This window comes from Eptatretus burgeri, chromosome 14 (assembly GCF_056783735.1).
Source record: "Eptatretus burgeri isolate ZD-2024b chromosome 14, Ebu_testis_v1, whole genome shotgun sequence".
NCBI lineage: Eukaryota > Metazoa > Chordata > Myxini > Myxiniformes > Myxinidae > Eptatretus > Eptatretus burgeri.
Genome location: NC_140974.1, coordinates 25342024 through 25360362, shown reverse-complemented (window position 1 = coordinate 25360362; position 18339 = coordinate 25342024). Strand labels below are relative to the sequence as shown.

Genomic DNA, 18339 nt, shown 5'->3' with positions numbered 1-18339 from the left:
GAGGTCAGCAAAATTAGTACCAGTGTACTGGTAAGGGGGACACTGCATCAGCGGCATAGCTGCTTCCCAACCAATGATGTAACCAGCAGCAGAGAGAGAGGGAGAGGGAGAGGGAGAGGGAGAGGGAGAGGGAGAGGGAGAGGGAGAGGGAGAGGGAGAGGGCTGAGAGAGAGAGAGAGAGGGCTGAGAGAGAGAGAGAGAGAGAGAGAGGGCTGAGAGAGAGAGAGGGCTGAGAGAGAGAGAGAGAGAGAGAGAGAGAGAGAGAGAGAGAGAGAGAGAGAGAGAGAGAGAGAGAGAGAGAGAGAGAGACAGAGAGAGAGGGCTGAGAGAGAGAGAGAGAGAGGGCTGAGAGAGAGAGAGGGGGCTGAGAGAGAGAGAGAGGGCTGAGAGAGAGAGAGGGCTGAGAGAGAGAGAGGGCTGAGAGAGAGAGAGAGGGCTGAGAGAGAGAGAGAGAGGGCTGAGAGAGAGAGAGAGAGAGGGCTGAGAGAGAGAGAGAGAGGGCTGAGAGAGAGAGAGAGAGAGAGAGAGAGAGAGAGAGAGAGAGAGAGAGAGAGAGAGGGCTGAGAGAGAGAGAGAGAGAGAGAGAGAGAGAGAGAGAGAGAGAGAGAGAGAGAGAGAGAGAGAGAGAGAGAGAGAGAGAGAGAGAGAGAGAGAGAGAGAGAGAGAGAGAGAGAGAGAGAGAGAGAGAGAGAGAGAGAGAGGGCTGAGAGAGAGAGAGGGCTGAAAGAGAGAGAGAGGGCTGAGAGAGAGAGAGAGAGGGCTGAGAGAGAGAGAGAGAGAGAGAGAGAGAGAGAGAGAGAGAGAGAGAGAGAGAGAGGGCTGAGAGAGAGAGAGAGAGAGAGAGAGAGAGAGAGAGAGAGAGAGAGAGAGAGGGCTGAGAGAGAGAGAGAGAGAGAGAGAGAGAGAGAGAGGGCTGAGAGAGAGAGAGAGAGAGAGAGAGAGAGAGAGAGAGAGAGAGAGAGAGAGAGAGAGAGAGAGAGAGAGAGAGAGAGAGAGAGAGAGAGAGAGAGAGAGAGAGAGAGAGAGAGAGAGAGAGAGAGAGAGAGAGAGAGAGAGAGAGAGAGAGAGAGAGAGAGAGAGAGAGAGAGAGAGAGAGAGAGAGAGAGAGAGAGAGAGAGAGAGAGAGAGAGAGAGAGAGAGAGAGAGAGAGAGAGAGAGAGAGAGAGAGAGAGAGAGAGAGAGAGAGAGAGAGAGAGAGAGAGAGAGAGAGAGAGAGAGAGAGAGAGAGAGAGATGGCCAAAGTGTGTATGTTTCATTGATTGTTAAGTCAGTGTTATTTTTGTTGGTTCATTGAGGCCCATCGGAATTTGTGCCTCGTGTCTGTGTGATAGCAAATTATTAAATAGAGTTCAGGTTATCATTCACATTGTTATTATTTTCATTGTCATTAGATCGTTTAATATTCGTATGGGAACATTCTCTCTGCCATCATTGGGGTTAGTATCAGCAGCAACTGTGGAGTTTCCCAGAGAACAAGGTTCGTGTCAATTGTTAAATTTAGCCAATCGACGTTGGCCTGTTCTCGGACAAAACCCCACATGTACAAAGAGATTAACGAGTGCCTATCGGGTTTCTTCATGCATGACAATACTTTCCTTCGATCTCACCTCTGTTTTGAATGTGCTTTGCAGCACTGACGTCGAAATATTCCCCTCACCATCATGGGATGCTCCATGAGAAAGGCATTCACTACAGATGGGGTAAACAATGGCATTAACAATTTCTTGCTGAATCAGCACCTCAAAAAGGTGTTTACCTTTTCAGTGTTGAATATACAAGTTGTGGATCAAAGACTTAACACTTGTGAGGTATGGTATACAGATATTGCTCCCCAAATACTGTACTGTTAAGGCAAAACTAAATGGTTACTGTGCAATAAAGTGTTTTGTGACAGAGTAAGCAAAGATTAAAAAAAAAAAAAATATGTGCCATGAGATTCTTTGGAACCAAATACAAATCTGAAAAATCACTTTTATAACCTCTACCACAATTGAGCCTCGACCACATCCACACACCGATCAAAACCAACCCAATTTCCTTACCTTTCTTTTGTTCCATCAACGACATTTGGTCCCTCAGGACTTTCCTCGATCAGGCTTTGAGGCAAGCCCGAACTGCCAGCACAGTGAAAACTTGCAAACGACCGAGACATGTGGCTGCCCCCACTACGGCTACTCCCTGGACCTCGCCCCATAGTGGTAGCTTCTTCAGTACTAGCCCCAGAATCACCATGACTCCGACTCGGTCCAACCACCCAGGAACCTCCATGGCCACGGGGAAATCCCTCCAGTGCAGGTGTGAGAGAACGAGACATGAGGCAGGTGTCTGCAGATTGGGGATGCCGGCGGAGAGGAGAGCTCGGAAAAGGGGACAGTTTCTGTCGGAGATGGACGGTGGGATAGGGACATGATGTTTGAATTTGTTCCTACTTCCAAATAACGAAGATTTTTCTTTTACAATAATTTTACGTTTTTAAAACAAAAAGGTCCTTGTAGTTCAGGAGTACAAATGTTTTTGTTATGCATGCAATCACATGTATAGTATAACCAAAGAACAGTGCAAAATAGAATTATACACAGTAGCCTGCAAATGTATTCACCCCCCCCCCTCCCTCCAAAGTTTTCACATTTTGTTGCCACCTGATCTTATTTTATGATGTTTTCAAATCAAACTTAACATACAGAATCTTCACAAACTACTCCAAAGTGATAAAGCTGAAAAATGCAGATAAAATGTGAATAAGTTCGATTAACAGCGAAAACAAGAAAAAGAGCAATCAGAGATTGCAGACCCTCAACGGACTTGTTTTGTGTGGTGTGTTACGTAATTGATAAAAGACATAACTACAACTGCCACTTTATAACTGCTGGCAGTGATGACCGGGTACCAAGGCGTCCCGCTTTGATTGGACACCTGACCCTGACCCATGATGGTTTGTATTATTACCCTCGCCGAAGTAGAGGGTATTTCATTTGGGTCCGTTTGTTTGTTTGTTCCACAACCACTTGTCAGATTGAGATGAAATTTTCAACATAGGTGCAACTACTCATGAACAATGTTTTAATGATAATTACGACGTCATAGGTCACGTGGTGTGGCAGCCAAGTTGGACAAACAGAAAAACTTTGGACCTCTGTATCTCTGAAACCGCACCAAAGAAAAAAGTTGAAACTTGGCACACGGCAAGTACTCCTCATGGGGAATGAGTTTGATTTATTTTATGATGTTATGTGATGCCTTCGTTATGACGTCATAATTGTATATGTAAAACGCTACATCTGATCAGTATGAAACATTTATCGGGTCTTGGGATAAAATGGTTCACAAAATTTTATTTTTTATGATGTCATTGGTCATGTGATTCAGCAGCCATATTGTTTAAAATTTAAAAAAAAAATTTTTTTTTTAAACCTTCCAAAAATCTTCTCTGAAGTGGCTGAACAGATCGAGGTGAAACTTTACACTTATGATCGCCTATGCATGAGGAACAAAAGGTTCCCACACATGAGGTCAAAGGTCACATGGTTTGACAGCCATATTGGATTTACCCAAAAAACCTATTAAAAAAAATCTCCAGAACGGCTGGACAGATCGAGGGGAAACTTCACACAAATGTTCCCCAAGCCTTGGGTGTAGAAGTTTGTTAAGGAACAATTGATAGGTCACATGGTTTGGCAGCCATGTAATGAAGTGAATAAAATATTAAATAATGTTTTCTCTGGAACCGCTGAATTAATAAACATGAAAGTTCACAATTATGATCTAGTAGTGTTGGGGAATTCATGTTTTACATTTCAATTTGATCGGACACAAGCTTTGGCAGGCAGAATTTTTTTTTTTTGATCTCGGTTTTTTTTGACTAAGCCTCACCTTGGCTGTGCCTGGATGGGTTTGAGGGTACAGGAGCAGCAGCTGAAATGTGAATCCTATCCAGATTCCTCCTAATGACTTCATCTTTACCTTTTCCTTGTTTGGGTTCCTTCTGATGACTCCAATGCAGGACTGTACTTATTTGGTCTTCCATTTGATATGAATTGAATTTATTTTAATCCCATTCGAAATTCAATTGAATAATAATAAAAAAAACGTCATGGGTCAGGGTCAGGTGTCCAATCAAAGCGGGTTTACATCAAAGCGGGACGTCTTGGTACCCGGTCATCACTGCCAGCAGTTATAAAGTAGCAGTTCTTATCATGTCTCTTATTAATTATGTAACACACCAGCACACAAAACTACACAAACCAAGTCCTGGCAAGGGTCTGCAATCTCTGATTGCTCTTTTTCTTTGTTTTCTTGTGGTGTTATATAATTGATAGACATAATTAGAACTGCCACCATATAACTGCTGGCTGTGATGACTGGGTATGAAGACGTCCCACTCTGATGCAACTCCGCTTTGATCAGACACCTGACCCTGACCCATGACGTTTTTTTTATTATTATTCAATTGAATTTCGAATGGGATTCAAAGAAATTTAATTCCAATCAAATGGAAGACCAAATAGCTACAGTCCTGCATTGGAGTCATCAGAAGGAACCCAAACAAGCAAAACGTAAAGATGAAGTCATCAAGAGGAACCTGGATAGGATTCCCATTTCAGCTGCTGCTCCTGTACCCTCAAACCCGTCCAGGCACAGCAAAATCAGCTTTGTGAAAAAAAACAAACTAGAACTGCCACTTTATAACTGCTGGCAGTGATGACCGGGTGCCAAGACGTCCGGCTTTGATACAACACGGGAATGACGAGTTACCGACCGAGTAACAAGAAGTGTTCAATCTATTTATTATGTACACAGTTAACCATTTTTCCTGGGGCCATCATCAGTATCAATTAAGTTGCTACTCCTGTACCCTTAAACGCATGCAGGTGCAGTCAAGTGAGTTTTATACAAAAAAAAACTATATCATTCAGGAATTAAAAAGTCAGCCGGTGAAGTGTTGTTCTGCTCACATAACCCAAGATAATGGAACATCACATGATCTTGTGCAGGTATGATTGCTCCCGAAGGGAGCTGGTGTTTCTCGTTTTATGGCAGTATTTTTTTTTGAGAAGTGCCGTTGGGTTTGTGTCGTTCACAGATGACATACGTACAGTGACTGGAAGGAAATGGTAAACATGTATTGCTTACATACGGTGTACAGTGGCAAACGAGTGCTACAGCACATATTTTAAAGTGTAGCATGCTTACATTTATGGCCAGACCTCTGTATAAGGCACCCTGGTTACAAGAAACATTCAGAACAGGTTTTTGTCAATGCATATTTCCCTGTATTCACCATCCACGTCGCTGGAGATGAATCCATGAATAATGAAAGATCGCTTTGGCCCGACAAGATAAACGCAGACACGAGGCCGTCCGTTTGAGAATCCGGCTTTGTGGCCTTTTGGAAATGGAATTTATGCTTCGCAGAATATTGCCATGCCAACAATTTATATATTGAGCTGCACGTACCAAGCTTTCAATTTCCCATCAAGCTGCGATCGTGATCGGTTATGCAATGTAAAGCATGACCTTGTCTTCTACATTTGACCTATTTTGATTGTCCTTTTCCAGACGGTGTACAGTGGGAAGTGTGACATCGTATACTTTAAGTATTGCACGTTTTCTCGACAATACTAGCCGTGCCTACCCGTCGCTTCGCTGACGAGTTCAATCAAAGTACAGCATGCTGTACTTCACAAACACAATGCACATCCATCAGTGATTCTCAATGAGGAAGCAAAATTAAGTGAGACGTGTGAAAATAAGGATCGTTTATAACGATCCACAAAGCCAGGAATTAACCCAGAAATAAAGAAATATCGCTTCGTTCGAGCGAATCGAACGCAGGTGCAAGGCCGTACATTCAACAATCCTCTAAATACAGACCAGATCGCCTAAATTAATGAATTATCCAAAACATCAAAGGAAACAATCATTTTATTATCCCCTGCATTTTTTGCATCGCTCTGGTGGCGAAATAAAACGTTTGAGGAAGCCAGGGAGAAAAATGGGGTGGGGGTGGAGACACTCAGCTGGGTGAACGAAACTTGCTTGGAGCCGCCCCCTTGGAACAGTCAAGAAAAGATGCTCGGAGAGAAAGAAATTAGGTTCTGGAAACTGAACTTATGCTTAAAAAATTTTTTTTTTAAAGAAACAAAAACGACTTGTACTGTATTGCTTGCATTTATCGTAGGTCCGGGAATTGAACGCAGAACAGACTGAATCGTTATCTCTCCTGCTGCCTGTTAGGTAAATCGTTACCGATGTAAGTTCAATCAACGTATCAAAATGGAAAGATAAAACCTTAACATGATAACTCAAATTGGCCGTTAACGATGTGCAACGTGGAAACAACTACAAGAATATTACAATCACTGTTTGTTTGGACTTCAGTTTACAAGTTCCAGATCCACCTTTTAACACTTATCTTCGACTTGGAATCACAAATTACGACTCTTTGCATTTGCCCAGCAACCCATTCGAACGTAAAGAAGAGTTGTATTTGACAACCGTTGTCGTATTTATCTATCTATAATTCCAGCAATGTGTGTGTGTGTGTGTGTGTGTGTGTGTGTGTGTGTGTGTGTGTGTGTGTGTGTGTGTGTGTGTGTGTGTGTGTGTGTGTGTGTGTGTGTGTGCGCGGTGTGTGTGTGTGTGTGTGTGTGTGTGTGTGTGTGACTGCTGTTTTTCGACAACCTCTGGTCCCATCTAATTGAAACTTGCCAGGTATATTGCTGGGGACCTGAGGATGTGCCTTTTCAAGGTTTGATATTAATCGGACAAGTGGTTCCCAAGTTATGGCCATTTATTTACCAAACCAATGACAGGACACGTTGCTGCGTAGGCGTGGCCGTTGGGGAAGAGATCCTCAGCCGCGTTCCCCATTACTGGTTACAACGTACGGACTTCCGGATAGTGATGACTTACTGTATTCTAATAATTTCTCGATTTCTTATGCGCGTTTATAGATAAACACAATGCCCCAATCCAGTCGTCGTTTACGAGAGCGAAGGAACGGCCTGTGAAGTTGTTTGAAAGTTTTTTGGGGTTTTTTTGGTTTGCACGTACGGCCACGTACTCGTATTAAAAACCACTATAGCTGTAAACTTAAAGAAAAAGATCATTCTAATCACCATTTCTTCATTTACTCGAGTTATTTAGCTGTTTGCGGAATGCAACCACAATCCACTGTAATCAGATATATGAAGGTCTTTCATAATGCACTTAATCAAATATAATAAAGCTTATATTTACTGTATTGTGTATGCACATTGGATGCACCCCAACTTGTGCTTACAGTATGCATGAATGCCCTAATAGTACAGAAGAACGACCATGTATGAAGAGAATTGCCTGCATGATCGGTGTAAGAAGCTCGGAGACGGAGCGTGTAGGTGGCCGGGAAAGACGGTCCAGGTGCAAAGAAAGTTGCCGTTGTTCGAAAGTACAGCTGAACGTATCGGGAGGGATGCTACGAAGCCATGATAACAAGCTTGGATCAAGATCATCACAGCCACTGCCACACAGAACATCCACACCTGGGGGTGGGGGAGACATTCCAGAGGATAAATGCCAAAAGGCTAAGGATAAAGAGGTAATGAATATAAACAAAAGGTCGAGCAGCAGAGAAAATAAAAACTATCAAAGCTGGAAAGAAAAGTAAGGATTTGGAATGAAATGTTAGGTACATTAGGAAATTGAAAGACTCACCAAGCAGGGAATCACCATCTCCAAGCAATCCCTCTCCAGTGGCCTGGCCCTGACACAGCTCCAGGCTTGCTTCATACAACAGACCCTTCACAATCAGGTGGATTAGCCGATCAGGACTTGAACAGAAACCAGCCATGCTGAGCTTACGGTCCGCAGGGATGAAATCCGAGACGAGGACACTCGCCTCGTGGAAACAGTGTACGCGTGCCGTACTCGGAGACCAGTCCCGATAGTCCGCATGTTCGGTGAGTCGTGGGAGAGTCAGAAGGAGGCAGAGACTGCTGTAATCGTCACGGCTTGAACAGAATGGTTCAACAGCTTGCAGACATGCAACCACAGACTCTACAGAAAACTCAGTTTGCTGAGGCAAGGGAGAGAATGTGGCAAATGGAAGAAAGATAAGTGATGATACATACAGAGTCATACATAAACGAGTAAATATTACATTGAACAGGTAACAGCAGACAAAACACCTGTTTTGTTTCTTCTTCAGGAAGGACAGCCTTTGTGATGCACAAAGCCTCCAAGAACTTTTGCTTGAGGATCAAGTAGTTAAACCTGAGGCAGAAGCACAGGTTTGATGAAGAGTAACGGGTCATCAAGACATTAATCTACATTTCAGCTTGTTGACGTCGTCTTGAAAAATATCCACAAAACCTGAAAACAGAGCCCGACAACAGATGTTGAACAAAATAATGATACTACGATTGTAACAAACTCATGGCACAAACGCTCAAGCTGATCGGCAGATGACTTACTCAGGGATATGCAACAATGTTTACAATCAAAGTGGAAAGCAAAGTGCTCCTTTGTTTTACTATGGCATTCGCTGTTAGTTTCAATTTCGACTTCAATATTTTACCAAGAGCCCGTCAATGTATTTTTATTTTTTACAAAAAAGTCTTTTGGAATATCAGGAAGTCACTCGACTTCTGATGTCGGGATGGCACAGACACTCCATCGGTTTAATACAACACAAATCCTCAAGAAAACAAAATAAATTAAAAACCATCCACCAACATATAAACTTATAAAGTACCTACTAGTGGTTTATGTAGAATTTCACATTCCATAATACTCGTTAAACTTTGACAGCATCAATGAACTACAAAACTCACCGACTCAAAATAGCCCCATTGTAATTCTTCTTCTTCCTTTCGGACAGCCCAACTCAAAATTGCTTTAGTCTCAGGACTTGGTTTAAACACAAATCTACTGCCCTTTGTAGTGGGTAGGTTCATGACTACTCAAAAATTTCACAACTTGAAAGGATTCCACAAAAGGTAGGCATAACTGTATTAAACCTGCACCATACATTTTACAGAACGTCGGTGCGACCAAAGCAGTTTCGTGGCAAGGGTTATACTGGGTGGTTTCATAATGCATTCCCAGCATTCGTTGACAATGCTGTATCCTCTCAAATGCTGAATATCAAGCAAGGAAGCAGCACGTACCGTTTTTAAAGTCTTTGGTGCAACTCAACTGGGGTTGGAACCACTGACCTCCCAGAATCAGAGATAACCAATATCACACTGAGTCCGATTACTGCATAACTACGCATATCAATATCAATGGAAATGAGGGATGGATGGGACTATGCCTGTCAATCTGTCTGGTGGAAGCGGGGCCATGGCAAATCACACCTAAATGGGTGTGGTTAACGGCATTATGGCATGACAGACAGTCTGATAGGAGCAAGCCTGGTGTTGGCTTAATGGTTAGGGTGGTGAGCTTTGGGTACTAGGGTCCTGAGTTCAAAGCCCACTCGGCTGTTGAATTAAGAGCAGGTGAGGTTGACTCTGCCTGTCATCCTTCCGAGTTCGGCAAAATGAATGCCAGCTTGCTGGTATACTGTGTCGGAGTGGCGACCCGTCCGTATTGTGACCAATAGCCAAGGAGACTGCTGAGACGGCACCAATGCTCTGGACAGAGTGTGGTTCCAATGGATGGATGGATGGGAGCAACAATAGAAAACAACTTTTAAAGAAACCTGTGGTTAACAGTGGAATATTATGTACAGTCCGATAACCACTGTTGCCAGATGTATGATAATTGTCACATGTGTGACGGTACACACACAGAGAGCAGGAACTATCTTCTGTACATAAAGCTGGCACACACACACACACACACACACACACACACACACACACACACACACACACACACACACACACACACACACACACACACAGCCATGCAGTTTGTTGCCGACTTGTCATCATTGAAGTGTGACAAACATTAAATAAAGTTGGTGATTAAAAATGGAAATACATTTTGAACGAGAAGGGCACTTGGTAGAGCGCATACCTCCGCCACGCAATTCCTGATCCATGAGAACATATCGGGCCCAATACATTTTTGAAATATCGTGCTATATATCGTTTTTGGCCCGATCTCTCAATGGTGAAGAATCACATCAAAAATTAAATAATGATCGTATCCAGATCTGTACTTGGATCTTCACCAAAATCGAAAAAAATTTGTCGTGGTCACACACCCAACCTGTCCACCAAGTGCAATCCAAGTCCGTCCACAACTTTTGAGATATCATGCAGTGTTGTTTTTAGTCCCATCTCTCAAGGATGAAGAATTCCTTAAAAATTAAATAACTCATATCTGGATCCGGATCTTCACCAAAATTGAATTGATTCGTCCTCATCACACACCCAACCTGTCCACCAAGTTTCATCTGAAAAGTTCACATCTTTTTGAGATATCGTGCTATATATCAGTTTAGCCCAATCTCTCAATGGTGAAGAATCGCTTAAAAATTCTCGTCGTCGGATCCAGATCCGGATCGTCACCAAAATTAAATCAATTCTTCCTCATCACACACCGAACCAGTCCACCAAATTTCATCCGGGTCAGTCCACAACTTTTAGAAATATCCTGCACACAGACAGACAAACAAACAAACAGCGAGGGGTGAAAACATAACCTCATTCACCTTTGGTAGTGAAGGTAAAAAGTACAGAGACACCAGATAAAAAAAACATTAAAAAAAACAACAACAACAATAGGATGTAAGGATGGTATTCCAAATAGTATGTAAACAAGGTAGGGATGGCCACAACAAATTATCATGCGAAGGCATCTCGACATCTTTCTTTGAATGATGGTTGTGCCTGCAAATGACACTATACAATCTCTCTCAATTTGGTTAGTGTGTGTGTGTGTGTGTGTGTGTGTGTGTGTGTGTGTGTGTGTGTGTGTGTGTGTGTGTGTGTGTGTGTGTGTGTGTGTGTGTGTGTGTGTGTGTGTGTGTGTGTGTGTAACAGTTTCATATTTCACTGGTTACATTCATACAGTGATACAATCAACATACATCATTGTAAAAGGATGCACGGATGACCAGGCAAGAACCATTATTCAAAGAAACATGTAGGGATGGTTTCACATGATAATTTATCCCGACATCCTTTTACATTAATCTCCCAAAAAAAATAAAAGTTTGTTATGACTTGTTTTTCTAAAAACAACTGGTCATACCTCTTTTTGTTGAACTTGTCCAGAGCTTCCAGTGGTTGGATAAACTCCAAAACATCATCCCACTGGCCTTCAAGAATCAGTTGCCTAAAATAGAGAGAATGGTATTAACTGGGAAATAAGCTCCGTCGGTTTCGATTTTCCGATATCGATATATCGGTGGACTCATACCGTGATATTAATAATCAAGTTTTTTTTTTAAACGCAGGTTCCAAAACCATGATATATATTCATATTTGACATACACATCTTTGACACGTGGTAGGTAATTCACGGTATACATCATGCACTCTATCTTTACAAATAATGGCAATTTTTTTCGTATGGTACATAAATTGATTGATAAAGAGTAAAAAGGGTTTCTGACTTATCCTCCGTTTACTTTATTCTTGCAGGGTAATTTCTAAAGACAATAGTCGATGGTCATTAATCGTAGGTAGTCAGCGAGTGCTCGGTTAGCTAGCTCAGTAAATATTGCCATCACCCTGTAGCACTCTCACGATCGTGCAGGACCGGCTTGTGAGTTCAGCCTTCAAAGCACGTGCTTCGTTTGGCAGAGCAGTCGCTCTGTTTTTACCTATGATTAGCGGATATCACGAGAGAGACTGCATGTGGACCAATCAGCGTGGCGGTCAGTGCATGCAATGAGACCATGGAGACGTCTGGTGAGACCACCTTGCATTTTACATTGGCAGGCTGTGCGTGTACAACACACACAAGTGTGCACATGCTTTTCAGCATGCACCATTGGTCATTGCTCACACCACAAGCATGGATACTGTGTGTGATTTGTCAATAATGATGGCAGCAAGTACAGGATGCAGGCAACACAAGGCACCAAGGCAGGAATTACCGTCGCTGTAGACCCGTACACGGATTTTGGTGTGTAGTACGAGATCATAGGGAAATTCGAAGTTGTCTTTTGTGGCTTCTTTTGTGAGTAAAGACGTTGGAGTTGTGTTTTTTCTGATATAGATAACATGTATTTAAGGATTGTAAAAAAGAAAAAAAAACCTTTCTTCAATTTGTTATTGACTTCACGATTTTTTTTTGTGGACATACCGAATTTTTCGGTATTCCGGTATATTCAAATTTCCAATGTACACTACCGTAAAAAGTTTTCAAACACCCCCATTTTTCCAGTTTTTACTGAAATTTAAACAGTTCATGTTCAGTGAATAACCTGAAATGGTACAAAGCTAAGCGGTAAATTGCCAGAGGTTAAAAAAAAAGCTTAGGTTCCCAAAAACTGAAAAATAATGTAAATTTCAGAGTTGTTAAAAAGGCTCTTTTCAGGGAACAAGTAATGAGTTAGCAACTGCAGCTGTTCTGCAGCAATGGAAGTAAATTAAGCCTTGAAAGTTGATGCAAACAATTGCTACAGGTGTACCAAATTTTGTTGATTAGTTACAAACCCTCTGTCTGTATAAAAGCAGTGTTGGAACAGACTGTGTTGCTGCACCCTCTGAAGCATTATTTGGACAATATTGCACTGCAGGAAGTAGTATATTGCTTTCATAATGGTGAGAAAAAGACAATTAACAAAGGAAGACAGACAGACCATTATAACCCTTAAAAGTGTAGGTCTTTCCTTTAGAGAAATTGCAAAGAAGCCAAGGTGTCAGTGAGTACAGTTTCCTACACCATCAAAAGGCACTTGGAAACTGGAGGAAACTCTAATAAGAAGAGGTCTGGCAGACCCAAAGCCACAACACAATCAGAAGACAAGTTTCTGAGAGTCAACAGCTTGCGTGAAAGGCGGCTCACAGGACAGCAGCTTCAAGCACAGCTTAACACTGGTCGAAGTAAGGAAGTCTCAGTTTCAACTGTGAAGAGAAGACTTCGAGCTGCAGCTTTGACAGGTCGAGTGGCAGTAAGAAAGCCATTGCTAAGATGGCAAAATAAGAAAAAGAGGCTTGCCTGGGCCATGAAGCATCACCAGTGGACAACTGAAAACTGGAAGAAGGTCGTATGGACCGATGAATAAAAAATTTGAAATCTTCGGTTCATCACGCAGAGTTTTTGTATGCCATCAAGTAGGTGAAAGGATGGTTCCTCAGTGTGTGACACCAACTGTCAAACATGGAGGAGGAAGCGTGTTGATCTGGGGCTCTTTTGCTGGATCCAGAGTCAGCGACTTGCACAGAATGACTGGCATCCTGAACCAAAAGGGCTACCACAGCATTTTGCAGCGCTATGCAATACCCTCTGGTCTCCACCGAGTTGGTTAGGGGTTCATCCTACAGCAAGATAACGACCCAAAACATACCTCCAGGTGATGTCAGAACTACCTAAGATGAAAAGAATAAGGCAGTTGGCTTCAAATCATGGAATGACCAGCATAGTCTCCAGACTTAAACCCCATCGAGCTGGTTTGGGATTAACTGGACAGAAGGGTGAAAGCAAAGCAACCTACAGATGCAACACATTTGTGGGAACTTCTGCAACAGTGTTGGGAAGAACTTTCCAAACAATATTTGATTTCCATTGCAGCAAGAATGCCACGAGTATGTTCGGCTGTTATATCTGCAAAAAGTGGCTACTTTGATGAGTCAAAATTTAGATTAAATTTTGTTCAACAAAACGATTCCATGATTTCTTTGTTATCTGCAATTGTTTATTTGTTCTATGCTTTAACTTCAGAGTACATTGAAACATTAAACTGCTTAAATTTCAGTAAAAACTGGAAAAACGGGGGTGTTCTAAAACTTTGGACCGGTAGTGCAGGTATATCGAAATGAAAAATTATGCCGATATAACAAGAATCGTCGATATAAATCGCCGGAGCATACTGGGAAATCAAAATCCAAGCAGTAATTTTCCACCACATTCTCCTTCCTTTCATATTTATGTGTTACATCTACTAGCAGAGTACCCGCCCGACGGGCGATCTTGTTCCAAGCATGCAACACGTTCTTCTGACACATACCTTTATTTGGGCGGTGTATAAGCAAGTGACAGCTCTGTATAGGAAAAATTAATAACCTGGGTTACGTGCATGAAGCAAAAACATACGTACTGCTTATAATTCAAAACACCTCACTGTGCAGGAAAACGTGGGAACAGAAACACTGTACATACTTTAAATGGTGGAGATTTGTAATACCCTCCCCCACCTGGAGGTGGCACTACACGGTACACATTTACATGGAGAATTTATGACCCCCCCCACCCCCAAGACCACCGGCAAAGATAGAAACACGTCTATATATTAATTGGGGTCAGGCTTATCTGATGTAGCAAATCTGGATGTAATTGGGCCAGAACTGTAGGAGGAGCAGCAAAACAAACAAACACCGGTCTGTGAATTATAGCAAAGGATGCTTCTGAATCACCTGACCTCAAGAACAGCATGTCGTCTGAAAAGAGACCATTGATAACTCCACTTTCCCTCTCCAGTGACAACATGGACACATGCAGCCGTCGTGAATCCAGAAAATCCAGGATAAGTTTCACCACCTCGGCTTCCTTCACACCGATCCGTTCCTCCATCGTCATCTTCACTGCCTGCTTGAGAAGTCATAATTGGAACAATAAAGTAAATGACAATGGGAATGCTCTCCCTCCAAATGGATAATTAAATTGTGACAAGTATGAATGGAATACGATCCGTCGACAAACCAATGTCCCAGGGCCTTATCGGCAGGAGGTCTCATCATGGAGCATGTCATGTTGTCAAGAGAGGATGCCAGTCAGCAATGTCATTGAACCCTAACTCCATTCAAAAGGAGAGTGTGTCTTCACCTCAGACACTCAATTTACAAAACATTCATTCCAGGTTTGTCCAATCAGGAAAGAGCAAATGAGCACGCACACGCACGCACGCACGCACGCACGCACGCACGCACGCACGCACGCACGCACGCACGCACGCACACACACACACACACACACACACACACACACACACACACACACACACACACGGCTGTGGAAATTCGCAATACACCATAAAGGGTCCTTAGATCAGTTATGACGATAAGTAATTGTGTAGTTAGATTTCCCCACCGTTGTTTAGAGGGATTTTTCTGTGTTCACCGGGCTGCGATCCTTTGAGATAGCCGTTTTTCTTTTCTCTATCATTATTTTGGACCAATCATCCCCCAACAACCAAATCGCCACCACCAACAATGCCCCCAAACAACTACAACACACAACCACCTTAACCACAACACCATCGCCACCAACTACAACCACGCTCAAACCCTCACCACAACAACCACCCCCATCTTCGCCACTATCCGCGTTTACGAACGCCGTCCTCCACAGACCATGCAGCGACGATTTCCACGGTAAAAACCGTCCAAGAACGCACGCAGGATTGCCAGAATAAAAGCTCTTGCGGAGCCTGCACGGACTTTTCCCGCCTGTTCCTCCCGCCTAAATTTTCCCCGCGCTCGGTTTGGTAGAAGCGCGATCCGAGCCGGGGGTCAAAGGTGAGAAAAGGTGGAGGCCTCTTTTTGGGGGAATAATTCCCTGGCCCTGAGCCAAAACTGACTCCCCCAGCCCCCGCACTGGGCGGGGTGGAGGGAGAGCGAGGGGCATGCCCCCCTTCGCGAGGCTTCTCCAAGAAGCTCGAAGGGAGGCGGGGCCGAAAACGGGGCGGAGCGAAGAGCGGAGCCCCACGCTACAAAAGGCAGACAGCACGGACCTTGAGTAGTCTTCCTGTCTCCTTGTCTTCGAGAGTTCCTGTGTTCTTCTGGTTTTTTGAGCTTCTGGGCTGGTCGTCGTCTTCTTCTTGGCGCTGGTTGTCTTGTTGGTGGAAGGGGTCTTGTCTTGTCGGTGGAAGAGGTCCTGCGCTCGCGGCTTGGCGAGCGGCCTGTCAACGGAGGCACGGACGGGAGACGCGGCAGCGCCGGTTGTGTGGTGGACCTGCACGTCCGGACGAGGAGTGCCGGAGAGGGTTCGCCGGTCGCGAAAGAGGTCGGGGCCAGGCGTGACCACGCTGACGGTCGTGGGAGAGGGACTCACTGGCCACAAAATGGGAAGTCCTTTCTCTTCCACTTATTTCTTTGGGTTTTTGTATGCATGCTGTGGCGCCGTGTCCAACAAGTTAGAACTGCCTAAGTGACTGTGCATGTATGTACATTGCTTTAGTCGGTAGTAACTCTTTCTTTGCATTTCTATTTGTGTGCTGTACATACGTGCATGACTGTTATTCAGTGCTTTGCCTGCATACGTGTGGTTTCAATAAATATACTTGTCGAACTGTTCCCCCTTTCGTTGCGTCCTTTCCTTTGTTTGAAAGTTCCATCTTGCATCATGGAAGGAATTGGTAGGAGGGGTGTAAGCACCCGGTAAATAATCACGTCCGTCGGGGCCGGCGATAACACCGCTCGGTTATCACTGAAGCACGGAACGGACCGCTTTAGCGGCTCGTGTCTTAGGCCGGCCAGCGGCAAGGTACGATCTCCCGGTTTACTACCCACGCAGGTACTTCGGTAGGTCGAGTTTGGCGAACAACTCTATCCTGCGCGGGTGGCCGATTGGCACGATTGTGGTGGGGTCGAAAGACCCACCTGTGACTAGCTCCTGGTGGAAGTTCCAAGGAGGGTCACGACTGAATTGTCTGTTCCAGTGGGCGATGCGGTCGCGATTTGAGTTACGTGGCCGCTCGCACACCTGGCGGGCCAAAATTCGTAACAATATACACCACACACACACACACACACACACACACACACACACACACACACACACACACACACACACACACACACACACGTTCTCCGCACTGTAAAGCGGCCGATCATTACACACAACACGCACACCCGCGCTGAGCCTAACCTGATGTAAACGCTGCACGTTTGTAATCAGCAACGACCATTCGCAATCACGTCCAATCCCAATATCACGTCCACCGTGAATCCAAACGTGAGATCGCTCTGGCCACGCCCCGTACAGTACGTCGGGCCTACGTCATGACGTCGACTGCGCCGAAAGGAAACAGCGAGGGAGTCGAATCCCCATGAAGAACGGTATGGAGGGTAAAATGGGGCCGAATGTTAACGGTAAAACCCCCATGATTGAGCACAGGATTTCGGCATCTGACTGGTTTAAAAAAAAAATCACTACAAATCGCCGATTCAAGCCCATTTTGTCGATCGCACGGAATATATATATATATATATATATATATATATATATATATATATATATATATATATATATATCGACGTAAAACCGGACCGTCCGGTAAATAGTACACTGGACAATAATTCATCATGAATACATCCTTCGGGACTGCGTGACGTCAAACAACACACCGTCCCACAACATCGCGTCACAAGTCAATTTACAACGTATAACCATCCCCACAGATTTTATAATTCATGTAAAATTACGTGTGGTCCACACACACGCAAACGTGGAATGTTCGTTAAACGACATCATATATGGAGAGTATTCTTATTAAACGTCCACCTCGATCGATCCAATGATCTTCAAATGGACACAGATGAGTGCGTGAACAGGCGTCGTCCGTCACGTCGATGTCATGACGACCCGACGTGGGCGGGACCGGTGGTGGTGGTGGTGGTGTTGTTGTTGTTGTTGGTGTTGATGATAGTGATGATGATTGATTAGTAGTTTTCTACATTCTCCGATCTACACAAATCTATATACCTCACTGCTAAACGTTAAGACTCCAGGATTAAACAGAACTATCAGAACACCACCATGCCGTTTGTTCGCGGGATATTGTTGCTGGTGATTTTTCGGTCGAAAATTGCATTCATTATTTTTAGAAAATGATTATTCATATGAATTGCCAGGATGCTGCGGTGTGTTCCGTTAGCAAGCTGCTTGCTACCGCTTATCAAGCGGCTTGCTTGATTCAAAAGGCCGAAGGAAGCATTCCAATGGAACTCCGTGCTCGGCACCGCTTAAACAGCATGGCAGTATCCATGGAAACAATGCTATTGTGGTACTCCAACACATGCTGTCCGGGTCGTCGTTTTCAATTTTACTCGATCCTCTTGTGACAACTTCCCCAATTTATTGTGTTAACAACGGATAAAGAGTATGAGGAAGAGGGAAATAAAGATTAACTAGAAAGCATCTGAGAATGCAAAGCCCGTCCACTTCTGCTTTGTACTCAAACCAAATAAAACTTGACGAAAACGACAGTTTAAAAAAAATTGTATATTTTAGTCA

General features: G+C 43.8%; 1 protein-coding gene across 9 annotated transcripts in view; it reads right to left on the bottom strand.

Annotated features, from left to right (window-relative positions):
• Window positions 1–17742, bottom strand: part of WDR47 (WD repeat domain 47) — a 29227-nt gene extending 11485 nt beyond the window's left edge. Inside the window, exons 1-8 of one of the 9 annotated variants that reach the window (XM_085854056.1) lie at window positions 17608–17742; window positions 14525–14694; window positions 11188–11271; window positions 8169–8253; window positions 7696–8056; window positions 7339–7523; window positions 2043–2377; window positions 1608–1689 (exon numbers count right to left, since the gene is read on the bottom strand). In XM_085854056.1, the coding sequence (XP_085710182.1) occupies window positions 1608–1689; window positions 2043–2377; window positions 7339–7523; window positions 7696–8056; window positions 8169–8253; window positions 11188–11271; window positions 14525–14682 (1290 nt within the window). In that variant the 5' untranslated portion in view covers window positions 14683–14694; window positions 17608–17742. The other 8 variants (XM_085854054.1, XM_085854052.1, XM_085854057.1 and 5 more) reach the window with 8 other exon arrangements.
• Window positions 17743–18339: the final 597 nt, after the last annotated feature.